We start from the raw sequence: 25,224 nt of genomic DNA on the forward strand, positions 1-25,224 counted from the left end.
GGAGGCTCAGAGAGGTCAAGTTATTCAACCATGGCCAAACAGCAGGGATCTGAATCCAGGCATCATGGCATCCAAGTCCACACTCTTCAGGACACTTCCGTTTCAGATCTAAACTCACTTAACTTGACATCCCAAATTTGGACATGGAAGGAAGAGGTGTGGTTTACGTTACACACAACTGTTCCAAATCAAGTTAAGACTTACAAATGTGCTCACTTCAGTGTTTAACCTGTATTTTTACACCAGTTAACTGGCTTGTGTTATTAAAGTTTCGTAGTTTCACGATGGCAGAATGAATTTTATTTATAAAATTAACTCATGAATATGGCAGCAGGAGAAGACAAATCATGAAACGCCATAGCCTCCTCGGTACTCCCTGGAGGCACTGCTAAGGGTTTAGTTCTTTTGGAGGTTGTTACTTTAAATATCATTGGCAGTTGACTGTATGAAAAGATGAGATTCTTACTTATCCTACATAACCATCCTTTCCCCAAACTTCTCCTGCATTGTTGGTTGTGATTTTGACTCTTCTAGCCTTACTTTCTAAAATGAGTAATAGCTTCAACTTTTAGTCCATCAGCTTGAGAGGTTTAAGGATTCCTTTCTCTTTGTCACACTACGTTCTCCCTGCTTGAGAAATAACTTTATTTTTACATTTAAGTTTGGTTTGCATTCTGACTTAATTCCCATGCTTTAACTAGTTGCTTTAAACTTTAGACACAAACCACAGGTAATGTATATTATGACTGGGTATGTGACGTTCATCTGAGCCAAATTCTGCACTGGGATTACGTCCACTTCCTTATAGTGGATAAACGTCCACTTCCACCTGGGCCAGTTGATCGTGTGGCCAGTATCAAGTTCACCTCGATTCCCTTTTTACATTGAAGTATTTTGATTTATAATATTATCTTAGGTTCAAGTATACAGCATAGTGATTCAATATTTTTATAGATTATACTCCATTTAAAGTTATTACAAAATAATGGCTATATTTCCTCATGCTGGACAGTACATCCTGTTGCTTATTTTATACATAGTAGTCTGTATCTCTTAATCCCATACCCCTATCTTGCCCTTCCCTTGATTCTCTTTTCTTACATGTTCACTTGGGGGTCACATTTTATCCTGCTTCTTGGCTTGTGCATTGAGGGAAAAAAGAATCTCACCATCATCTCAAAAGCCATCCAGTCTCTTAATTATGTAACATTTTACATGGAATTTCTTATGGATTTTGAGTTTCTGATTTGCTGAATTTCCTCTTAACTTTCCATATAAGTATCATCCTGATATTTCCCTTTATTACAACCCCAGTCAGCTTCATTCAGATCTTCACATATCAAATATCTCATGCCAAATTTTGTTTCCTCCCTTGTTTTGCTAGAGTTTATCTTCCAGTAACTTCCACTAGCCTGGTGGCTGTGAGTGAAGTCTCAAGTCCTTGTGCATTGTTGTCTAGTCTACGTTCACACTTGAGATAGTTTGGCTGGGTATAGAAGTCTACATACCAAATCATTTCTTAATTTTGTGGGCACTGTTCCACTATCTCCGAGAAGCCAATATTACTGAAAAGTCTTTCTAGGTATGGATCTCTCCAGCCATTCCCTTTGTCCTGTGTGGCTTCTTGTAAGCCCTTTCATCTCTCATGGCCCCCGAGAATTGAAAAATTTTTCTCATTTGATTTTCTCACTTCTCTTTTCTTCCTAGACCTAGTCAGAAACCAGACTTCTATCTTCTTATCATTAGTTCTCCAACTTTTTTCCTGGTCTCTGGGAAGTTTAACTTTATAGCCAGCAACCCTAATTTCAATTCATACCTCTTTTTTCTGACTACCTTTGCTCATAAAACTCTTCTTGGATGCAACATTTCTGCCGGTGGGTAGATACCAAAGAAAACCGAAAAATTCTTGTAAGTTACCCAAGTGCTCTGTTATCTCCAGAATTTGTTATTTGTTAGATTTGACGCATTTCATACCACTCATTTTCTGCAGATGATGAGATAATCCACAGTTGACATTTTACAGTTAGGAAGAGTAGGCTGGTCTAAGGATTAGACATAGGTGTCATGGTTTTTACCTGTTACTGGATAGTTTAGACCATTTTGCTAATAGGCTTCAGCTTCTCCTCTGAACTCTGACCTTTGCAGCCTACACACCAGTTCCAAGTCCAGAACGCTCAACGCAGACAGAAATTGGCTGGAAAGACTGGCTCCCAACACTATAGCTACCTCCCACTTGTCTGCTGGGACACAGTGTTCTTTACTCAATTTTAGATGTCAGTATATGCCTGTCTGCTTGCCATTTTCCATGAATTCACTGGAAATTCTCATTTTACGACTCTCCTTATGAGCCTCCCCATGCCCATTTTTCTGGGCCATGTGGGGTTGGTTGGTTCTATCTTGTTATTTCAACAGGGTCTCACGAAGAAGGGAAGGAAAAGCTTTTCTGCAAAGTCTAACTTCTAGATCTAGAAGTCTGTGACTTGCAGTTACATTCAGGTGATTTTGCTGCACGTTTCTGAATTAAGCCACGCAATCAGAGTTTCAGTTAAATGACAGAAACACCTAGTTTATACATCAGACTTTTATTGAGATACATCCTTTGCTTCCTGACTGCTGAACTGGATTATCATCCCCAGTGGTATTCTATGTAGTCAAGTTAGAGAACCCAGCTGTCAGACTTTCATGTTTTACTGAAAGCTGCTGCCCCGGTAGAAGAAACCACAAACTTCACCATCAACAGAGAAGCTCCAAACTTCTTTACTTACACCCTGAAGTCATTTAAGTTGCTTGTGCTTTAACTAAATGAACGCTAAGGAATTAGAGAACAAGGGAGGCACCGAGGTTTCGAGGTGTGGGACGTACCTGTGTGGGACCGGAGGTGTACGGTGAGCTGGCTGGAGTTGCGGCTGGCGTAGGGGCAGAGCTGGCACTTGTACGGCCGCTCGTCGGAATGTATCCGCAGGTGCTTCTTGAGGCTGCTGCTGTCCACGGCAGCGTAGTCACACAGGTGACACTTGTGGGGCTTCACGCTGGTGTGGCACCGCATGTGCATAGTCAGGTTGTCCTTCCGGCTGAAGCACTTGTCACAGAACTCACACTTGTGGGGTTTGTCTCCTTCAAACACATAAGAAGAGTCAGGGTTTTAAGGGTTTTCTCTACCAAGATGACTGCAAAGAGATGTGACCAAGGTGGTAGCCTGAGCATAGGGGTCTGCTTCTTCCTTCTCACCAAATGCCCAGAGATAGGAAGACGCTGAGGTCTAGATTAGCACATTGGAACGGAGATAATATCAGACTGAGAGAAAATCATAGGCCAAACCTTGTTTGGGAAAACGAGAGTGGTCATAGAAGTACTCAAGATCAGAGGGGGCAGGTGGAAGGGCATTAGAACAGCTTTCTGGCTCACTAGTTGATAAAACACACGGAGAATGGTCAGGTTGACCCTTCCCTTACTTGTACTAAACCACAAGCAGCAATGGTCTCTACCTCCTCCCAGGCTGTTAGGAAGTGAGCGTGCTTAGGCTGGAGAAACAATGTTAAAGGCCCCAAGTACCTAGAGGTACCCTGGAGAGCAGAGAACCCCAAGCCCAGAACACTGCCACCACATAACCACTCCAGACTGATCATATCCAAATAAAAGTCTACCCAATAACCAAATGCTTGGGGAAAGCCAGAACAGAAAGACATGCCTAATTCAAGAACCTGAAGTTAGAGAAAATAATTATTTCAACACTAAAAACAGACATGGATTTTTTTTTTTAATTAAAAAAATTTTTTTGGCCACACCACCCAGCTTGCGGGATCTTAGCTCCCCAACCAGGGATCGAACCCGGGCCCTCAGCAGTAAAAGTGTCACATCCTAACCACTGTACCTCCAGGGAATTCCCCAGACATGTGTCTTAAGACGGCTTACCTAGAGCCATGGTGGTACAGTGTCAGAAGCCTAGGAATGACGAGATCTTAAAGCTTTCAGAAAAAAAAAAAAAAAAAAAAATGCCCAGATGAGCACACAACTCCTCAGACAACACTGGATGGTAGCAAGATGGGAACAGTATCTGCAAAGTTCCACAGAAATGATATCCTGTACTTGAACTAGCATTCCATGGGAAGAAAAAATAAAGCCAGTTGACAGATGACGCAGGCTATCACACTTGAACCGTGTACGTCAGAACAACAAAAAGGTAAGTGGATAAGATGTGGGCTTTAAGTAATGAAATGGAAAGTACTGCTTCCAAACCACGGAAGACAGCCAATCATAAAAAAAAAAGGGATACAGGGCTTCCCTGGTGGCACAGTGGTTGAGAGTCTGCCTGCCGATGCAGGGGACATGGGTTCGTGCCCCGGTCCGGGAAGATCCCACATGCCGCGGAGCGGCTGGGCCCGTGAGCCATGGCCGCTGAGCCTGCGCGTCTGGAGCCCGTGCTCCGCAATGGGAGAGGCCACAACAGTGAGAGGCCCGCGTACTGAGAAAAAAAAAAAAAAAAGGGATACAACAGAACACAAAATGAGGTAAAAATCAAACTAAACATCACTTAGTACAAGAAACAAATGGATTAAATTTCCTATTAAAAATGTCAATTACATTAAAAAAAATCAGCTTAATGCTCTTAAGATACCCAAATAAAAATGGCAGAGAAGTAGAAAATGATAGAAAAATACTCTAGGAAAATGCTAAAAGACATCAGAAATATCAATATTAGGCAAAACAAATCATGGTGAAAGCCACTAAACATTTTATACTGAGGAGACAGAACTCACTAAGTAGATGTGAATCAGACTTATGAATCTAACACGGTTTCACAAAAGGTTTTTCAAAGAAAAGCTGGCAAATTGTAGGATATGTTTTAAAACAACTTTTGCTCAAGAATCAAAATCCAATTACAAACTCCCAAGAGATGAACAGGGGGAGCTCCATGTATCAAAGCCCATAGCCTAGTCACTTTCCAGAAGAATGTCTGTGAACTTCAGGTCATTTTAAATAAAAGGCTGAAAGCAAGCGAACCATTTGCAACTCAAGAAACTATAAGAAATGAACAGCACCTGATCAATAAAAACAAAAAATGGCTGTTAAAAGGGGAAGGTTTGCTCAAAGAAAAGGTACCAATAGGCCAGGGTTTTCAATCCCGCCACTACAACCATTTGGGGCCAGGTGATTCTTTGCTGTGCCCTGTCCCGTGCACTTAAGATGTTTAGCAGCATTCTCTGACCCTTTCCACTAGATGCCAGTAGCACCTTCCTCCCCAGTTCTGAGAGTCAAAAATGTCTTCAGATATTACCAACTGTCCTGGGGGGAGGGGGACAAAATTGTACCTGGCTGAGAACCATTTTAATAGACATTGGAAAGGAGAAGTGGACAAGAAATAGACAAACTCAATCATGATTATTAAGCAGGCCTTTACCCCAATCAGTTCAGAAGACTCAATAAAATGGTGATCGTCCAGGAAGATATAAAATTACAGTCTGAATCAAGAAAGAAAATGGAGCAATAACATTTAGAAAAACTGCTATGTCAGAGATGTACCCCAAGGTAAATTGTTTATTGTTCAAATAGTCACTGTCGTTCCCAGGAGAATTATGCTGCATGGTCCCACCACTGCAGGCTTGGACATGTGACTGGCTCTGCCCAATGGAAGAGGAGCAAAACTGATGAGTCACTGTTAGGCAAATGCTTTTAAGAGCCAGTGCCTTGGGAATTCCCTGGTGGTCTAATGGTTAGGACTCCCGCTCGATCCCTGGTACAGGAACTAAGATCCTGCAAGCCACTCGGTGTGGCCAAAACAAAACAAAACAAAAACAAACAACAAAAAACAGCCAGTGTCTGGTTGGCTACACTCGCTTCTCTTGCCCAAGATGACCTGTAACATTCCAGATCAGGTTTTTTTTTTTTTTTTAAGTATAGTTGATGTACAATATTATATATTTCAGGTGTACAACAGTGATTCACAATTTTAAAGGTTATATTCCACTTATAGTTATTATAAAATATTGGCTTGCTTTATTCCCTGTGAAGAGCAGGGTTTCTTTTTTTTTTTTTTTAAATGAATTTACTTTATTTATTTATTTTTGGCTCTGTTGGGTCTTCGTTGCTGCGTGCGGGCTTTCTCTAGTTGCGGCGAGCGAGGGCTACTCTTCATTGCAGTGTGCGGGCTTCTCAGTGCAGTGGCTTCTCTCGTTGTGGAGCATGGGCTCTAGGTGTGTGGGCTTCAGTAGCTGCAGCAATGTGGGCTCAGGAGTTGTGGCTCACAGGCTCTAGAGCACAGGCTCAGTAGTTGTGGCATATGGGCTTAGTTGCTCCACGGCATGTGGGATCTTCCTGGAGCAGGGATCGAACCTGTGTTCCCTCCATTGGCAGGCGGATTCTCAACCAGAGCAGGGGTTCTTATTTTGGGTCTCATGGATACAATTTAGGGGATCCAAGACCTTGCATGAGAAAGGATTAAATTTTTATCTCCATTACCTCTAACTGGAATTTAGCATTTCCTCCAATTATGGATGTAGTCAATAAACCATAACAATGGTACCCGAGACCTCCACTAATAGACACGAGCCATGTTCAGACCACATTCTACTTGCTGTAGTTCTCAGTATCCTTTATGCTCATCACTACTTCACAATTAAGATAGTACACCAGCCACTGGATCTGAAAGTTAACTGCAGAGCTTCAGTGCTCCTGTGCCAACGAATCATCTGGGGGGTGAGGAGGTCTCATTAAAATGCAGATTTTTTCACAGCTTTGAGATATAATTGATATATGAAATTGTGTAGGTTTAAGGTATATGATGTGATGGTTTCATACATGTATATCATGAGAAATGATTACCACAATAAGGTTACTAACACCTCCATCACCTCAGTTACCATTTTGTGGTAAGAACATTTCAGATCTATTCGTAGCAACTTGCAAGTATATCATACAGAATTGTTGACTACAGTCACTACGCTGTACATCTGATCCCTAGGACTCATTCCTCTAATAACTACAAGTCTGTACCCTTTGACCAACATCTCCCCATTTCTCAAGCTGAGCTCATAGAAACAAAGTAAAAGGCAGTTTCAGATTCAGTGGGCCTGGGTGGGGACTAAGATTCTGTGTTTCTAACGAGCTCCCAGGTGGTGGTGGCCTTTCTGGTCTGTACCACACTTCAGAAAAGCGAGGATTTAGTGTATTAAAATACCACACGATGAACAGTTGGACAGCAACTGTACTGAAATACAGTTTAACGTGCTTTTATTATGTTTAAATACATATACACATGTTCCCATATCTCTTCCCTCTCACGGTCTTAATTTAGAACTTTCCAGCTAGCCGACTGAGGAAAATACAGCACCCGTTTCTTTTGGACTTTACTCCTTGTGGGCTTTTCATGTGAATATTGGCACTTCTACGTCTTAAGTGACTGCTTGTTCAAATCCTTTTCCGTTGGAGTGATCTTTGATTTGTAGGCATCCTGTGTGTTCTGAAGATGAACTCTGCCCCACGTTGCACATTTCTTGTAGGACACTTAACTCCTTAATCGTATCTTATTGTAAGCTTTAACTTTAGTCATATTTAATCTGCCTTCTTTGTGGTCTTTGCTAATTGTTTTTGCCCGTCTATCTCCCCCCATAAATTTGTCCTCCTATATTTGCCAGTAAGTCATATACTTTAATATTTAACTTATTTAGTACATTTGAAATCTGAATGGTAAATTTCCCTATTAAAAATGTCAATTATATTTTTAAAAAAGTCTGCTGTAAACCAAACTATGCTAGTTGGCTTCAGAACAAGCGCTTATGGGACGACTGCACTGAAAACTGGGTGCTTTTCTTATGCTGCACCATTTTGACTTGAAAGAACTGAAAAACCATGATTATTTTCAGATTTGGTATTTGGCAGATGTTTTCTAAAATATGAACTAACTGAGACTGTCGTGTCAAGGAACGTTACTGATGATACTGTGAGGTTAACTTTTGGATTCTAAAAGAAAAGTTCGGATTTCAGAACATATATCCCCATTACCCTGGGCCCGCAGCATCCTAGTTCTTAGATACTTCTGATGAGATTGGTAATATTAAATGTGATTTTCTCCTATGTTACAATGAAATGGGTCAACATTTGGAACAATTATAAAAGTTAGTAAAACCTACATTTTCCCAGACGTCCAGTGTATGACTGTCAAATCAAGCCTGGGTAGGAGCCATTCAAAGTGGAAAACAAACTAATGAATGGATTTTAACTTAACAGTTTGAAAAATTTATGGATATGACTGCAAATTCTATACAGCAACTAGTCTTTAACGAACTATCATTTGTTGTATTTTGGTGTAGTATTATCTGAAAAGGTTATCAAAATACTCCTCCAGGGCTTCCCTGGTGGCGCAGTGGTTGAGAGTCCGCCTGCCGATGCAGGGGACATGGGTTTGATGCAGGGGACACGGGTTCGTGCCCCGGTCCGGGAAGATCCCACATGCCGCGGAGCGGCTGGGCCTGTGAGCCACGGCCGCTGAGCCTGCGCGTCCAGAGCCTGTGCTCCGCAACGGGAGAGGCCACAACAGTGAGAGGCCCGCGTACCGCAAAACAAAACAAAACAAAACAAAAAAAACCTCCTCCATTTCCAATTACATTATATGAGAGGCCAGATTTTCTTCATATCCTCCAAAGGAACACATGGCAATAGACTGTATACTCAAATAGAGGGATGAGAATCCAGCTATTAAGACAGGTGTGCAAATGTGTATACAGTGTTACTTATCACAGTTTTGGAAAATAGTTACTTTTCATAGAAGTGTTTATATATAATGAGCTTACTGTTTTTTTAAAAAAATTTACTTTTTTTTTGGCCACGTGGTACAGCATGTGGGATCTTAGTTCCCTGACCAGGGATTGAACCCGCACTCCCTGCACTGGAAGCGTGGAGTCTTAACCACTGGACCATCAGGGAAGTCGTCTACTGTTATTTTTAAATGAATAATGTTTTAAAGTTTTCGTTCTAACTTTTAATGCAGTAACTGTCGATAAAAAAAAACTCTTTGGGGATCTTCAGTTTTGAAGCGTAAAAGATCTCAAGCAGTGGCTGGGAAATCAATGTTCTACCCATTTGGCCAAGGTCCCTAAGTGATCAGCCACACATACACTGCCATCCTTGCCTCCCACTAACAGCTGGGTCAGAGATGGCATTGGGTCTATATAAGTTCTTTTTCTTGGTAATAGAACCTTCTCTTTGTAGCTGGGCACTTGCCACACAGATTGAAGATTTCAAGCTCCCGGCCCTCAGTTCCACAGCTAAGAGTGGCCATGTGACTAAGTTCTGGCCAAATGGGCGTCAATTCAAATGATGTGTGTAACTTGTAGGATGTGCCTTTAAGGTGCAGTAAGCCATCTCAGACCACACCAATGAGAGCTACATCACTGGGATATCAAAGCAACAAAAGAAGAGACCGAGTCCCTGAAGCCATGGGGCCCGGCCACCATGCCTGGACTGTCACAGGACTGAAATACTTTGCTTTTATGCAACCTTTAGTTGCTTACTCACTATTCCATGAGTCACAAGGGATACTACTTCTGGGTCATGCCCAGAGGGAAAGATGCTGTGAGCCCCCCAGGCCCCACTCCTATCTTCCACTGGGTAAGAGATTCAGAGAAGTAGAGCAATTGCCTTGGATCCAGAGAAGCAGCTCAAGTGTATACCTACCAGAGAAGCACGGGTCTGCCCTACATATGCATCCCTGACTCAGTGAACCCCACCAAGGACAGGGCCTTGCCTTATACTTTCTGTATCCCCATCATGCTCTGTATCACCTCGATAAAACATCAATCCAGCCCCTGCCTAGCTCTCTAGGTCCACCTGGTGCTGTTGACATTGGGGCCTGACAGTTCTTTGTAGGGCCTGTCCTGTGCATTGCAGGATTTCGGCAGCACCTCTGGCCCCCACCCACTAGATGGCAGTAGCACCGCCCCAATGGAGGATTGCTCAGTTATCCTCAGGGCAGAGTCACCCACTTTGAAGTTGCCTAGCCAGGCCACCCTGCTGGGGAGGAAGGGGGGGTCATCTTTGTTCAAATGGCTCCCACAGTCTGCATGCTCTCACCGGCATCATCCTGGCAGCCTTGCCTTTCAAGGCTTCACTAGGAGGCCTTTCACGATCCACCCTTCCCAGGCAAAGCTGACCCTTTGTTCTCTAGTTTCCATAGCACGATGCCCATTTCCAGTATAGACTGGTTGTCCAGAAAGCTGTCTTCTTAATGATGGAGCTTCAGGGTTTTAGCTGGGCGTATGGCTGCCCTTCTTGAAGCCCTTTTCCAGCCCCCCTTCGTGCCTGATGTGGCCACGACTGAGTCTGCTCATTATACCGCTAAGTCACAGGGGATGCTGCTTCTGGGGCGTGACCTGAGGGGAGGCATGCTGTGAGCCCTTCCTCCTGCTTCTTTTTTCCACTGGTTGAGAGACTGAGTTCTAGAGCAGCTGCCTTGGACCAGGAGACGAAGCTGTATGTTTAGGCTGCCAGCTATTCCACCAGCTGTGGACTATTTACTTCTTAAATTGTACTTGAGAGAAATAAATCTGATTGTGTTTCAGTCACTTAGTTTGGTTTCTCTGAGAGCAAAGACATCAGTATCCCAACTCATACAGGCTACTGTAGAGTCTACACTAGAGACCAGAGGTTGGCAAAGTTTATGGGAAGAACCAGAGAGTCTAATACATCTTAGGCTTTGTGCAACATGCAATCCCCAGCAACTACTCAATAACCCCACTGTAGGGCCAGAAAAGTTATTTTTCATAAAATTGTTAATATGTAATGGGCTTACTGTTACATTATCGGTAACAAAGCAGCCACAGATAACAGTTAGACAAATGGACACGATAACAGGCCGTACGCAGTGTGCAGAACCTGGTTCGTGATCACGCGTTCCTTTGCTCCAGCACGTATGGTTTCTCTGTATTCTTAGCAGCTGGTTGCTCTGAAGGCACCTTCGAGAAGCAACTTCACTGCTCTTATCTAAGGTTCCTATGGCCACAGGGCCTCTGTGTCCCCCTCCCCTGCCTCTACCCGCCTCCCCAACTTCACCTCACACCCATCCTGCTTCTGTTCCCTCCAAGCCTTTGCACCGCGGTTCCCTCTGCCTGGAACCCTTCCTTCTCCTCATCTGGTTACTCAGCCATCTTTGTTTTTCTCTTTTTTCTTTTCACCATGCAGCACGCAGGATCTAATTCCTGGACCAGGGATCGAACCTGCACCCCCTGCAGTGGAAGCACAGAGTCTTAACCACTGGACCGCCTGGCAAGTCCCTTAGCCATCTCTCATAGTTTAACTTGAGAGTCTCTTCCTCCAAAAAGCCTGTCATGACCAGCCTGGATCAAATCCCCTACTACAGTCCTGGTACTTTTCCCCTTGCCTGTTAGTTACCATTATTGCCTTCGTGACTTTTTAGGTTCCAGACCCTCCCACTAGACTAAGTTTCATGAGGCAGAGAGACTGTTTCTGTCCTGCTTGCCACTATACGCCCAGCACTTCATTCATATCCACATCCTTGGGTTTTTTTAACACTCAAGTTTTGAACAAATGAATGGATACCTACCAGTGTGGATTCTTAGATGGCGGTCCAAATCTTTCATGCCATGAACAGTTTTGAAGTGGCAACCTAGAAAAGAAAAACAGGTTCCCTTAATATAAATAACCTCAAAGAGGAAAGCTACCAGGAATCTGAAATTCTGGCAAGTCACGTGCTGAGTCAGTGAGCGAACGGATGCTAAGCTCCTGTGACCGAGCCCCGTACAGAGAAGGGTTCAGCGCCTCGAGTTTACTCTTACCTGGATAGCAGCAGTTGAAGGTCCTCTCCCCAAGGGTTGCTGTTTGTTCCTTTGACTCAGAGGGAAGAGCTGTGACAGGGGCTTTCTGGGTATCACTGCTATCAGCGGAGGGACAAGTTGGTTTTGGAACATCATTATCTAGTTCTGAAGCTGAAATTGAGACAATAAGAAGTGTTACTTAATTTCTCAAATATGAGCACCACGGTAAGTGTTATAGCAGGTTTGGGCTTATTTCACCTACCACCCCCCGCACCCCACAAAAAAAACAGAAACAAAACCCCAAACATCACAAGTTAGAAGCCATGCACACTCTGGTCTTAACAATCCTCTTCCTCTTTACCAATTTCCAGGAAGTACCGGGGACAAAGGAACACGGTATCGTGACAGGGACCCAACTGCCAAGATCCAGACTGCAAAACTTTGCAGCAGTGCTTCTCGAACAACGTGGAGAAGACCTGGTACATAGAATAATTTCCAATCCGTCAGACCAGTATTTTTTGTTGTTGTTGCTGTACACGGGCCCCTCACTGCTGTGGCCTCTCCCGTTGCGGAGCACAGGCTCCGGACGCGCAGGCTCAGCGGCCATGGCTCACGGGCCCAGCCGCCCCGCGGCACGTGGGATCTTCCCGGACCGGGGCATGAACCCGTGTCCCCTGCATCGGCAGGCGGACTCTCAACCACTGCGCCACCAGGGAAGCCCAGACCAGTATTTTTTATAAAATAAAGACAAATTATGAGAAAAGTGGAATAAGACAAAAGCCCAAACATTATTAGATATGACAGAAAGGTGGATGTCGAGCTGTCTTTAAGTGCTTACTCTCCACTTCCGAATTTATTTTGACCTAACTCAGTAACAGGTCACAGACCACACTTCAAGTGCCACTGCTTTCCAGGACAAAATGCCACTGTTTCAACTTGAAAGATGGAGGAGGAGAAAGAAAAATCAGAGACTAAAAGATTTGAGATGGTCTGTAGTATCAGGACCTTTTTGGATCCCGATTTAAACATATTGTAAAAGCCATTTAAGACCATGGGAAGTGCAAACACTAACTGAAAGTTTGATAAGGGAATTTTTTTTTAATAAAGGTGGGAAGATGAAATTAAAGTTTTAAAAAGCATTCTAATAGTTTACAAATGGCTGTTTATAAATTGTATATGTCTGATGTGCTTCAAAATAATCCAGGGAGGGGAATGGCTGCACAGAAGAAACAAGATTGGCCACTGTAACTAGTTGTTGAAACTGAGCATCTAGTCCACGAAGTTCACTGTATCATTCTCTCTGTTAGTAAGGCTAAGCTAGGTGAAACTGCTGTTTCTGTGGGCCAAAATGATCGGATAATTTCATAGGGTTCAATCTAATATGCAGGTTTAAAAATTTCTATAACAAAGCCTAAGTACTCCTAGAAGATTGTAAAGTGATTTCTCTCCAAGTAGATTTAAGACCAAAGTAAAAAGAGGTGCTGTCAATATCTTAAGGTTTTTTTTTTTGTTTTTTTTTTTGCGGTACACAGGCCTCTCACTGTTGTGGCCTCTCCCGTTGCGGAGCACAATCTTAAGTCTTAAAGAATATATTAACTAGTTTATGAATTACAGGCCAAGGTCAGGGACTTTTGGCCCCAGTTATAGAAGGTGGATTCCATCTTTCTTGCTAGGTTTGTTAAGGTAAACCTTCTTACCATGAGAAGCTGTAGAACACACTGATAAGGGCTTCAGTTCCAAGCATAGGGTTTGCTTAGCCACGTGCTAGCTGTGTGACTATGGGCAACTTAAGTAAACTGAGGCTCAGAAAGGTTATCTGTAAAAAGGTATCACTGACCTGCCTCAGAGTTAAGAGATGAACAATGTAAATTCTTGGTACAGCGCCCGGCCTCCACTGAGTCAATGCTATTACAGGGCTTCAGGTAAAGGACTGCAGCTATCACATCCAAGTAGCTGTGGTGCTTGAAGCCCCTTAACAGGGTCTGAACAACTGACCTAGTCCCATAGCTTTCAACTGGGGGCCATTTTGCAATACCTGGGGACGTTTTTGATTGTCATGATCATGTGCACACGTTTGCGATAGTGGCATCTAGTGGGCAGAGGCCAGGGACGTTGCTAAACATCCTATGATGCACAGGACGGCCTCCACACCCACATCAGAATCACCTGAATTGCGGCTTAAATGTAGTTTCCAAAGCCTCATCCAGACTTAACTGGGGGTGGGCCCAGGAACCTGCATTTTTAAAGCACTCCAAGTGATATCCTCATACTGCTCTTTAAGCCTTTGCTACTCAAACGGTGGTCCTCAGAGCACTAACATCAGCGTGACCTGAGAGCTTGTTAGAAATGCAGAACCTCAGGTCCCAGGCCTACAGAATCTGCACTTTAACGAGATCCCCAGGTGACGCCTATGCTCATTAAAGTGGCAGAAGTGTAACTCCAAGCCAGCACTACTCAAAAAACCTGTGCATCACAATCACCTGGAGGGCTTGTTAAGGTACAGGTGGCTTGGGCTCCGCCTCTGCAGTTCCTGACTCAGTAGGTCTGGAGTGGGGCTGGCAATGCTTCATTTCTAACAAGCTCCCAGCTGATGCTGTTGGTCTGGGGACCACATTTTGAGAATTTCTGCTCTTCCAGAAGAGATACCGGCTCGGAAGAGATGCTGCTCAAGGCCGCAGGGCTAGATGGTTTCAGCCAATTAGAACCCACACTCGCCAGATGTGAAGTCCATCGCTCTGCCCCTCAGAGGAAGACACAAAACCTAGCATTGTTCAGCAATTCACATGTTAAAGAAAGCCATTAAACTATTGAGGGTTTTTAATCCCACAGAAACCAAGGAAGACTGAAAAGCTGAAATCCAAGTGAGAGGCTGTAAAGCACAATGATTTAGCAAACTGACTGGGAAGCCAGGTGATAAGTTCCAAATTTCAATTCTATCCTTTACTGGCTGTGTGACCGAGTAAGTTACTCAACTTCCCTGTTCCTCAGTTTCCACATCTGTAAAGTGAGGATTATGGCCCCCATCTCACAGGTTTAGATGAAGGTTAAGTTCTTTAATGTATATACGTAAAAGAACCTTATACATAAGTCAGCACTATATAAACGTAACTGGTTTTATTCACTGATGTGTACACACACGAGCCACCGGATTCTCAGGGAGTGGAAAACACACTGAGCAATGCAAGTTTGAGGGCTTGAAGGTAGAAGGGAGATGGATGGGTTAAAGCTATCAGAAAACTGTGCCCAAGGCTATAAAGGGTCACTATGGCAGAGGCATGCAGAGCTTCTAAAGGTGCCTTCCTCCTTCAATTTTAAGCATCCAGGAAAGCAAGGAAGGTCAGAAGCCTACTCTCCTGAGAAAGGGCAGAGGCCCTTCTAGTCTGAAAGATGGGGTTGGGGCCACATCTGACAGAACTCAGTTTAGCACAGCGGCCATTTTAACCCTTTGTTGATGTTCCTTTGGTAAGGCTGTTATCCTGCCCCTCTTATGATTGAAGTCTACCAACTGACCTGCTCTGTTCTGTCTCCTCCAAAAGCTAGGTGAGTTGCAAAGCCATCTGCAAATTAAGAGTGGCCCAACCCTAAAAAAAAAAAAAAAGGCGGGCTTCTAACTCAGCATCATAACAGACCTAAAACGCATGGAGGGGGAACATCAGTTGCAAGGCTGCTTTTCCCCCCAGCGGCAGCTGGTGTTGGGGTGCCCTGACACCCACAGTGCTGCACAACACACAGCACCCTCCCCAACCCCTCCAAACACAGGGCAAGGCTCCAGGAGGTGCCCTCCAAGCGCTGTCTGCAGGAAGAAAAAGCAGCCCATGGCACTCACTTTGAACAGCCCGGGTTTACTCAGGAATTGTCTTTTATAATCGCTTCCCCCAAAGACTCAACATCCCCAATACCTCCCCAATTCTTTTACAGAGGATCAGGAGAAGCCTTGCTCCCACCGCAGGAACCCCACCCTAGGGTTAGGGTGGAACCCCACTCCGGTTCCACCCACCTATCGCCACTCTAGACCTTGCGCACAAAGACAGGATATTTTGGTTATAGGAGTTCCATCCAGCCAAGCTTTAGGTTTTTTTTTTTCTTTAAAGAAACTTTGTTTATTGGAATAGGTAATAGAGCCTTAATAGGTATAATCCAAAAGTTACTGTGAAAGTCTCCAACCCCACTCCCCAGCTACCCAGTTCCCTCCAAAGGCAATGTTAAGAGTTTCTTGAAACATTTTGTTTAATTAGCTATTTATCTAAAGGGTTGGTCTTCTTTGGTTTTATTTTTAGGACTGTATTTAAAACTAAAGCGTGATGCCGAACTATTAGCTTAGGAGTGACTTTAAGCTTCTGCTTTCCTCCACCACCTCCTCGGGAGCGTAGCAAAGCCCACCAGACAGACCTGCTGCTGGAAGTCTGATCCTTCTGGCAGAAGAGACTAGATCCCCCTCTCCCTTTCCGAGCCAGGAAAATGCTCGGAAGGGAGAGAAGAGAAGAAAGTTCTGCTAAAACTCCTCTCACTACCCCCTTGCTAAGCAAAAGGCAGCAGCGACCCCCGGGCGGGAGGGAAGGTGGCGGGTAGAGGGACCGTCAAGTAAGAACCTACATTGTCTTACCTGAGTGCAAGATAATCAGAAGGGGAAGCGCCTTAAAAATGCAGAGTCCCCGACTCCACCCCACCCCTGAGATTACAGCAGCGCAGGGGGTGGTGGGAGCCTGAGAATTCGGCGAGTTCTCGAAGCTCCCTACTTGCAGGCTCTTCAGAAGCAGAGTCTCCAAGGCCCACCGGGTGAGAAATACTGACCCGGGGGCCTAGGGTAGGCCGGGGTCCCTAGGCTTCTCCCGGACCCCCTCTAGCCCGGTGGCAGCCGGGGTGAGCCTGTTAGATCCCACCGCGGCACCCTGCTCGCTCCCCGCCCCCAACGTGGCTCCACTTCGCTCACAGTAGAAGTCAAAGTCCTTATCGGAGCCCGGGGCTCCCGTCACTTCTCAAAACCTCAATCGGACGCGCCTCCAAGCTCCAGCCTCGCTGACGCCCGAGGCCTCTGCACGTGCTGTTCCCTCTGCCTGAGTGCTCTTCCCTCGGCCATCTCCACCGCTCGCTCCCTCACAACCTCCAGAGTGTTACTCGAGGCTGCCCTCCACAGAGAGGCCTTCCCGGGACAACCCCCTCCCAGCTTGAGGTTTTCCCCGGCGCTCCGCGCTCACACACCTCACGCTCCGCCGCTTTATCTCACGTGCCATCTTTCTCGCCTCCACTGGGCCATAAGCTCCAGGAGGGTCGGAATTCTATCCTCCTTGTTCGTTGCTGTGTCTCTCCAGCACCTAGCCCCAGGTCCCGGCAGAAGCTCAGACATTTTACAGACATCTCCCCCCATCCCTCAAGAAAACGCCTGGGGCGCGGGTCTCGGAGCGCCCAGCTTCCAGGCGCTCAGCTCCAGCCCAGCGCCAAGGAGGTCGGGCACCCGGGTGCCGGCGCACCCCGAAGACAGCCTCCAAAGGGGTCTCAGAGCATCCTTCCAACGTGTTCGGGAGATGAACCGTCATTTCACAGCGCTTGGGGGGAGGGGGAGTGGATGCAGAAATCCCCTCGGGGAGCGACGTAATTTACCCGAGGAGAGTGAATTTACGAGGTGTGTGTGTGTGTGTGTGGGGGGGGGGGGTGTAACTTACCAAGGTGGGGTCAGCAAGGCCCGAGACCCAGAACTCGGGTTGGAAGCTTCACCCACCCTTCCACGCCCGGTAGCCGGGACCTCGCACCCGCGCGGCTCTGGGGAACGTCCGAGAAACTGCCTCCAGCCCCCCGGGCCGGACGTCCGCAGCACTACTCACCCGGCTCCCCCAGCACCTCCGGGGCCGCCTCGGCGAACTCCTGGCGCTCAGGCTGCGGCTCCTCGGAGCCGAGATGCTGGGGCCTGGCCTGCTTGCGCCGCGACATGGCGTGAGGACCAGGGCTCTGGCGAGTCCCTACGAGCGGCCAGCCTCACACAACCAATTCCCGGAGTTCGGAAATTACCCCCTCCCTCGGCCGGAGCGCGCATGTCCCGGCAATTCTGCTCCTCAGCCGAACAGGGCGATTTATCAAGAGCCCTGACGGCTGATTGGCCCGGAGCCAAGACCTCGGGACTCCAGGGGAAGCGCGGTCCACACCCGGGAAGCCCGCACCACCTGGGAAGCTCGTTAGAAATGCAGACTCTCGGGCTCCACCCCAGATTCGCTGAATCAGAATCTGCATTTTAACAAGCTCCCCAGGTGATTCGCATGCACATTTAAGTTTGAGAAACCGTATCTGCATTTTAACGAGATCCCCAGGTGATTCGTTTGCCCATTAAAATTTTATAAGCACGGCTCCCCTCCAATTTAATGTGCGCGCGAATCACTGGGGATCTCGTTAAAATGCAGATTCTGACTCAGTGGGTCTGGGGTGGGGCCTGAGCGTCTGTATTTCTAACGAGCTCCCAGGTGATGCCTTTGCGGCTGCTGCCGCAGAGGCCGCGCTTTTCGATTCTGGCTTAATTGGTCTGGACTGAAACCTGGGCATTGGTGTATATATATTTTAAAAAGCTTCCCCAGGTTATTCTGAAGGGCAGCCAAGGTTGAGAAGCACGACCTCCACTCGTGGCTGCATATTCGAATTTAAAATTTAAATGAGGCTAGTGCGTCTCCAACGGCAGGGTGAACTTACTGGTCCTGGAAGAGTTGGTTAAAAATGCAGATTCCGGAAGTTTTGGCTTCAGGCGGCGGAGCCCAGGCATCTCTGTTTCCATGCAGCATCTCTCCCCCGGCCCCCGGACTCTGGCGCCCGGAGTCTGAGACCACACGGAGGAAAGAGGCCTGGGGCCGACAGGGGCGCGGGCCCCGCCCAGCAGGCGACTGAGGCGTGGTCCTCGGGGGGTTGAGCTAATTGGCGTTCGTGCTCAGACTGGCTGGGCCCTTGATGAGACCCAAGGGGACCCCTCCTTGCACCAGGTAAACGACATCCAACAGGGAGCAAGAAAGCCACCTACAAGCCCCAGATGTTTACTTTCTTCCATTGGGGAGTTACTTAAGGCGGGGCTGTGCCCCAAGCTTGCCCGAACCTGAGAGTCACGTGGGGGCCTTGGTTAAAAAAGACCCGTGTTCAGCTCTGAATCCGTGGGGCGGGGACTGGGAGTCCGTATTTCTAACATCGCCGCGGTGAGCTTTTCTGCCGTGGCTTGCTCCGGCCCTGTGGGGTTTCGCAGCGTCCTGTAATTCACCTTCTGTGAGGTTACCCTTGACAAACCCGAGGGGACTGTCTGCAAGAAGAGCATTTTTATATTTCTTTAAAAAGGAGCTGTTTTCCTCAAACTTCCCGTTGATTTTCAAGTTGTGAATTGATTGCAGGGGGTGTTTGTGTAAAGCCAGGTGAAGTTACTCAAGGTTAAATTTTCGAGATAAATTTTTAAAAAGCAACTTTTGAAGTTTTCTTTGGTCTGTGTGTATATGTGTCTAGGTACACGTATATGTAAAGCCATTTCAAAACATACGTGTGTGCTTCTGTTTATCGTGTGACCTTTTGGAATGTCTCAGAAGGATCTCTAGGAGCCAATGGTTGCCTCTGGGGAAGTTGATGAAGGAAAAGCACCCAGCCGGGAGGTTGGGAGGCATCTGATACCCGCTTTTTACTACTTGAGGTGTGTACCTGTGTTTGTATTTGCTATGGATAGAAATAATTTCTTCAGCTCAGGTGCACACAACTGGATTAACCAATCTTTGGTACAAGACCCGTTGTCATCCCTGATCTGTTTCTGACCTGTATTTGTCTGGTTGGTTGGTTGTTGCTTGGCTTATTAAGATATAATTAATACCAGGGAACTCACTGACCCAAGCTAGGACCTTAACCATAACCTGCATTTCTCATCTATCCCCCTTCATCCCCTCCTCGAATTTAATAGCCATCCACCTAAACCCTTCATTCTTCATTCCTTTGTTTTTTTTTTCTTAGCAAGTCTTTTTTGCACCTACATGTATTCCTTAAATTTTAATTTTTAAAGAACTTCATGAAAAGGGTATGTAATCTTCCAGTAATTACTCCTCCCCCGCATTTATTATATTGCTAAGATCATCCAAATTATCACTGTTGTTCAACCAGTTTGACTGATGTGTAATATTCCATGGTGTGAAAATATCACAGTTGGTTCATCTGCCATCCTGTTGATGGGCACTTGGGTTGTTTCCCTGTCTTTGCCACGTGAATAGTGCAGCTATGATCTTTCTAAAAAGTGTCAGTTTCTTAAATGAATGTATACATTGGTTGGATTGTAAGTGACTATGTAAGACATGATGCCACAGTGGAGGCACCAGTCTACACTTCCCCCAGCAAGGTAAGAGGTACCGTGGAGTCAGATCCTTTACCACACTCCGTATTGTCAGATGTCTTAATTTTTGCCAATCAAATTGACATACAATGATATTTCACTACGGTTTTGATTGCATTTTCCTTGAATATATTTCAACAAAAGGCAAAGTAAATTATCAATATTTTCTACAAATATAATGACAGCAACAGATTAAAACTTGCTTCCTTTTTTGAAGGCACTGTTTTAGTATTTTACAATACATCCATTCAATGTTATGGTCCTAAATTAAGTTTATTACCATGTTTGGTTTTAATGACTTGATTTCAAGGGTTATCACTGAAAAACTGAAGAGAAAAAAAAAACCTCACAGGATATATAGAAAAAAACAAAGTATCATTGGCTATGCTTAAATCATGATTCTCCCTTTTTAATCCCATTCGCCAGTTACACAAATTGACTATTTTCTTTGAAAATTGACTATTTTCTTTGAAAATCCAGCTGGTAGATTTTCATTTCCCCTGATAATCAACCTGGGGCTTCTACAAATTAACCTGAAGAGGTTAAACTATATCTTTTTTTTTTTTTTTTCTTCGTGGTACGCGGGCCTCTCACTGTTGTGGTCTCTCCTGTTGCAGAGCACAGGCTCTGGACGCGCAGGCTCAGCGGCCATGGCTCACGGGCCCAGCCGCTCCGCGGCATACGGGATCTTCCCGGACCGGGGCACGAACCCGTGTCCCCTGCATTGGCAGGCGGACTCTCAACCACTGTGCCACCAGGGAAGCCCTAGGGAAACCCTAAACTATATCTTTAACAACTGGATTTCAAACCCACTGAAGCTCTTTATTTGGAAGATGTTTAAACAGATTAGGAAATTCTGTTGCCAAATTTAAACACGCAGATAGAGGTCTTTACAGGTGACAACTTTTCATTATTTTCAGCAACAAAATCACCTAACAAGGGAATCATGGCCAAACATGCATTTCAAATACTCACTCCATGGCATGTTTCTCTTGGAAAGCATTTTCTCATTCTTTATATGTATATCACCTGTATCCTGATTTTTTTTTTAATGGTTGTTAGGTAGTTCCCTTTCTTCAAAAAGAAAGTCAATAAGTTTTCAACGCTTGTCCCTTTGTAAAAGAAAAACGGAGTATATTTGTAACTTTCATAACTTAAGTATTTTGCCAAGAGGTGAAGTGTACCTCTGAATTATACAGAAGATTCTCCCAGTCATTCGACATCTTACAAAGCATTACAAAGATTCCAGAGGCAGTATCATGTCATTACGAAGCACATGGACTGGGGCCAGCCTGGGTGAGAATCCTGGCTCTTTTACCATGTGACCTTGAGAAAGCTGCCTTGTGCCCCAGTTTTCTCTTCAATAAAATGGCGATGCTAATACAGCCAGGGTGGTTGTGAGGATGAATGAATACATATATAGAAAGTACATGGAACAATGTCTACTACAGAGGCAGCACTCTGTAAATGTTATGTATAAGAGTAGGGTAAGAGTTACAGTTATCTGTAAAAATAGCTGATGCTCATCTAGAATTGGTGGTTCCGGGAATTCCCTGGTGGTCCAGTGGTTAGGATTTGGCGCTTTCACTGCTGAGGGCCCAGGTTCGATCCCTGGTTGGGGAACTAAGATCCCACAAGCTGTGCGGCAGAGCCAAAAAAAAAAAACACAGAAGAATTGGTGGTTCCAATGAACTTGGGACAGATATTCTGTTTTATGTGGGAATAAATTGGAAGCACACAAGCCTGTACTGGCATTACCCAACCCTTCTGAGTTGCAGACTTCCATGCCTTTATACCAGTTTCTCTATATATACTAAATGAGCACTATAATATTATTTAATATTGGTCAAGTAATTGCTTTCTTTTTTAAGAGAAATAGATAAAAACATAATTGTCTCTCTGATTGTCCTGGGCTTCCCGTGGGGCTGAGCACCTTGCTTGGGTCGTGTTCTCCTAAAGCTACCTCACTCGACTTCTGTTGTTACCACCTAGTATTTTCCGCTGTGGATACAGGAATGAATCAAGAAATGTTTATCCAGGTAAAAGTGATGCCCCAGTGGGGCGTAAAGCTAGACAGGAGCAAATCTCATTTCTTCATCTGCCGAGAGTTCATTTATTTGTTCATCTGACGATAATTTGAGTCTAGACTGTTGCCTGGCTCTGTTCCAGGTGCTGGGTATGGAGAGATAGGCAAGACACACAAGATCCAGCAGGGCAGTCAGAGAAGGAAGGAAAGAACGAGTGTGCAGGTCATTTCAGATAGGGGTGGGGGCCACGGTCAAGGTGAAACGGGGTGGCGAGATGAAGAGTGGTAGTAGGGGCGGTACCTGAGTTTCGCTAGAAGTGACCTTTGAGCTAAAACCTGAATATTATAGGCAGCCCTGGGAAGAACCAGGGAGAGAACGTTCCAAGGGAGAGAAAACCATAACAGCAAAAGCCCCCAGGAGATCAGCTTTCGTGTGTTTGAAGCAAAGTAAGAAGATTCAGTGACTACCTGGTTTCCAGAGAAGAAAAATATGCCTGTAAGAATTTGAAAAAAAAAGTCCAAGCTCACTTATGATTAAAGAAGTGCAAGTTAAAAATACATCGAAGCACTGTTTTATATCCTGTCTGAATAGAAAAGATAAACACAACCCCACACATATTAGTAAAAGTGAGCATATGCTATGATCCAGCTACTCCTCCCCCACTGCACTCCTCACACTGTGCATGGGCGTCACTGGGGACCTTGTTAAGATTCTGACTCCAGTGCTTCTCAAACTTTAATGTGCAGAAGAATGACCTGGGGATCGTGTTAAATGCAGATTCTGGGCAACAAACTTATAAGAGGCGTTCAGCATCACTAACTATAAGGGAATGAATATTCACCATAAAGTCCTCCTTTCTTTCGCCTATCAGCTCAATAAAAATTAAGACTGCTGATAACATCTACTTTTACTAAGAGTGAAGGGAGATTAGTCTTCTAATGCATTGCTAGTGGGAGTGTGAACGGTTATAGCCACTTTGGAGGGCAATCTGGCAATCAATCTTTAGATATGCCCTCCTAATGGTTTATCAGTTCAGCTTTCCATCTCCTATAGAGAAATGCTTGCACATGTGCACAAGGGGACAAGTCCAGGGATGTTTGTTGCAACACTACTGTCATCGCAAACAACTTGAGAAACAACCTAAGTGTACAACAATAGGGGAATGGTTAGATTCAACTGTGGTTTAGCCATACCAGGCAGCAAATAAAAGTAATCAGCCAGTTTTATGTTTATAGGGATGGCTAGAGCTCCAGCTATACTGCATTGAAGAGGAAAAGTAAGTTCTACATAGACATAAACACATATTCAAGTCCACATATGTTTTCAGTGGTGAAAATGAAAATCCAGAGGACAAAAGTCCTGGCAGGATGCACACTGGCTATGAGTTAAGCAAGGTGGCGGCAGGGAGTAGATTCAGAGGGGAAGGATTGGAGAACCTAAAATTTCCACAGGTATGCGTAAGAGAACATTATCCTTAGTAACATTTTTTAAAAATAGGGAGTGTGTTCACATACTACTTTATGGTTAAAAATTAATCATTAAAATTACTAAATTATGGTTCTATCATAAAATAGAATAAATTCTTTATGACTATAAAAAGAAAAATGTATTTCTCTGTGCACTGATGGAATATTTTCAGGATGTATTAGGTGAAATATTCAAAGGACAGAAAACACAAGTAATGCTGTTGTGTGTATGTGTATATATGTATGTAAACACATATATGTAACAGTATCTCTCTATATCAAATTTAACATATATACATCTACACACATACACACACAAACTTGTGAATGCAGAGGAGACCAGGTTGCTGGTAACATGAGTTAGCTCTGGGGACAGGACAGCAGTATTTGTGATGCAGTTGTCTGAGTGACGGACATCTTGCTATATACCTTTTTACAGTCTTTTAAGTTTGAAAATTTGGCACACATACAAGAATGTATAAAACATAAACGTGCAATTTAAGGAACAACACCTGAGTAACCATCAGCACCGTAAGATACAGAACATTCTTAGTACTAAAGAAGCCCTTCACATATTCCTATCCATCAGCTTCTCCTTCTTTCTGCCACCTTCTTCCAGGATTGCTAATTTTGTGTAATAATTATTTAAAAATAGTTTTGTCACCTAACTATGTTGCTTAGTGTTGCCACCTGTTGAACAGTATGACTAATTTTCCTTCACTTGCTCCTTTAAGCCTGTGAGAGTCAACACGTTGCTGCAGGCAGCTGTGGTTCATTCATCGTTACCCTGTGACTATATCACACTTCATCTACACCTTCATTGCCAGTGGGTGGTCTCCAATTTGTAATTATGAGCAACGTAGCTATGAACATTCTTGCATAGCTTTCCTGATTCACATGTGTAAGTTTCTCTAAGCCTAGGATCTGCATTTTAACAAGATCCCTTAGTGATTCTCACGCATGGTAAGTTTGAGAAATGCAGTGTGGGAGGAATGCCTGGATCGGAGCATATGCTTACGTTCAAATTAACTAGGAAATGCCAAACTCTATCCCAATGTGGCCATATTAATTTATATTCCCATCAGCATATTAACTTTTAAAATTAAAAAAAAAAAGCTAGTTAAAAACTCACTAGGGCACAGTCTTAATTGAAAATGGAAATAACCACGATACAGACCCTCAGTTCTTCCTCTTCTTTCCCTTCTCCTCCCCCACTGCAGCCCCTTCCCTTCATAGATTAGAATTTGAAATGATGAGATGAATTACTGGAAGAGGATACTGTACAAGCAACAATGTGGATCAGGACCTTTATAGTGAAAACAGCCTCCAATTCACCTGCTAACACTTACAGATTTGGAAGTTCCTGAACTGTAGAGGAATGTTATCCGAGAATAGGAATTCTAAGCTTCTAGATGTGCGGCTGGGTGTGGCAGGCCTGAGCTGGTCAGTTGTCTTACCTACTCCTGAGAAAAATGAGTTTCCAATCCTTTTCTGGTGACACTGAAATCTCCCAGACCAACTGGCATTTTCAGGTTCTTTTCGTGTTCCATATCTACGGCATACAGTCTCCCTGACTGACATATTCTACCAGGGCTTGTTCCAGAACCATTCACTTGTTTACAAACATTAACTGGGTTCTA

At 44.7% G+C, this 25,224-nt stretch overlaps 1 protein-coding gene across 3 annotated transcripts in view; it reads right to left on the bottom strand.

Annotated features, from left to right (window-relative positions):
• The window catches only part of ZFP64 (ZFP64 zinc finger protein), an 88,025-nt gene that overhangs the window by 11,106 nt on the left and 51,695 nt on the right, over positions 1–25,224 (bottom strand). For 2 of the 3 annotated variants that reach the window (XM_067708522.1, XM_067708523.1), the window contains exons 6-8: positions 11,787–11,936; positions 11,555–11,617; positions 2,863–3,114 (exon numbers count right to left, since the gene is read on the bottom strand). In XM_067708522.1, the coding sequence (XP_067564623.1) occupies positions 2,863–3,114; positions 11,555–11,617; positions 11,787–11,936 (465 nt within the window). Of the gene's footprint in view, positions 1–2,862; positions 3,115–11,554; positions 11,618–11,786; positions 11,937–17,584; positions 17,756–25,224 lie in introns of those variants that run through there. The other variant, XM_067708524.1, reaches the window with a different exon arrangement.

This window comes from Pseudorca crassidens, chromosome 15 (assembly GCF_039906515.1).
Source record: "Pseudorca crassidens isolate mPseCra1 chromosome 15, mPseCra1.hap1, whole genome shotgun sequence".
Lineage (NCBI taxonomy): Eukaryota > Metazoa > Chordata > Mammalia > Artiodactyla > Delphinidae > Pseudorca > Pseudorca crassidens.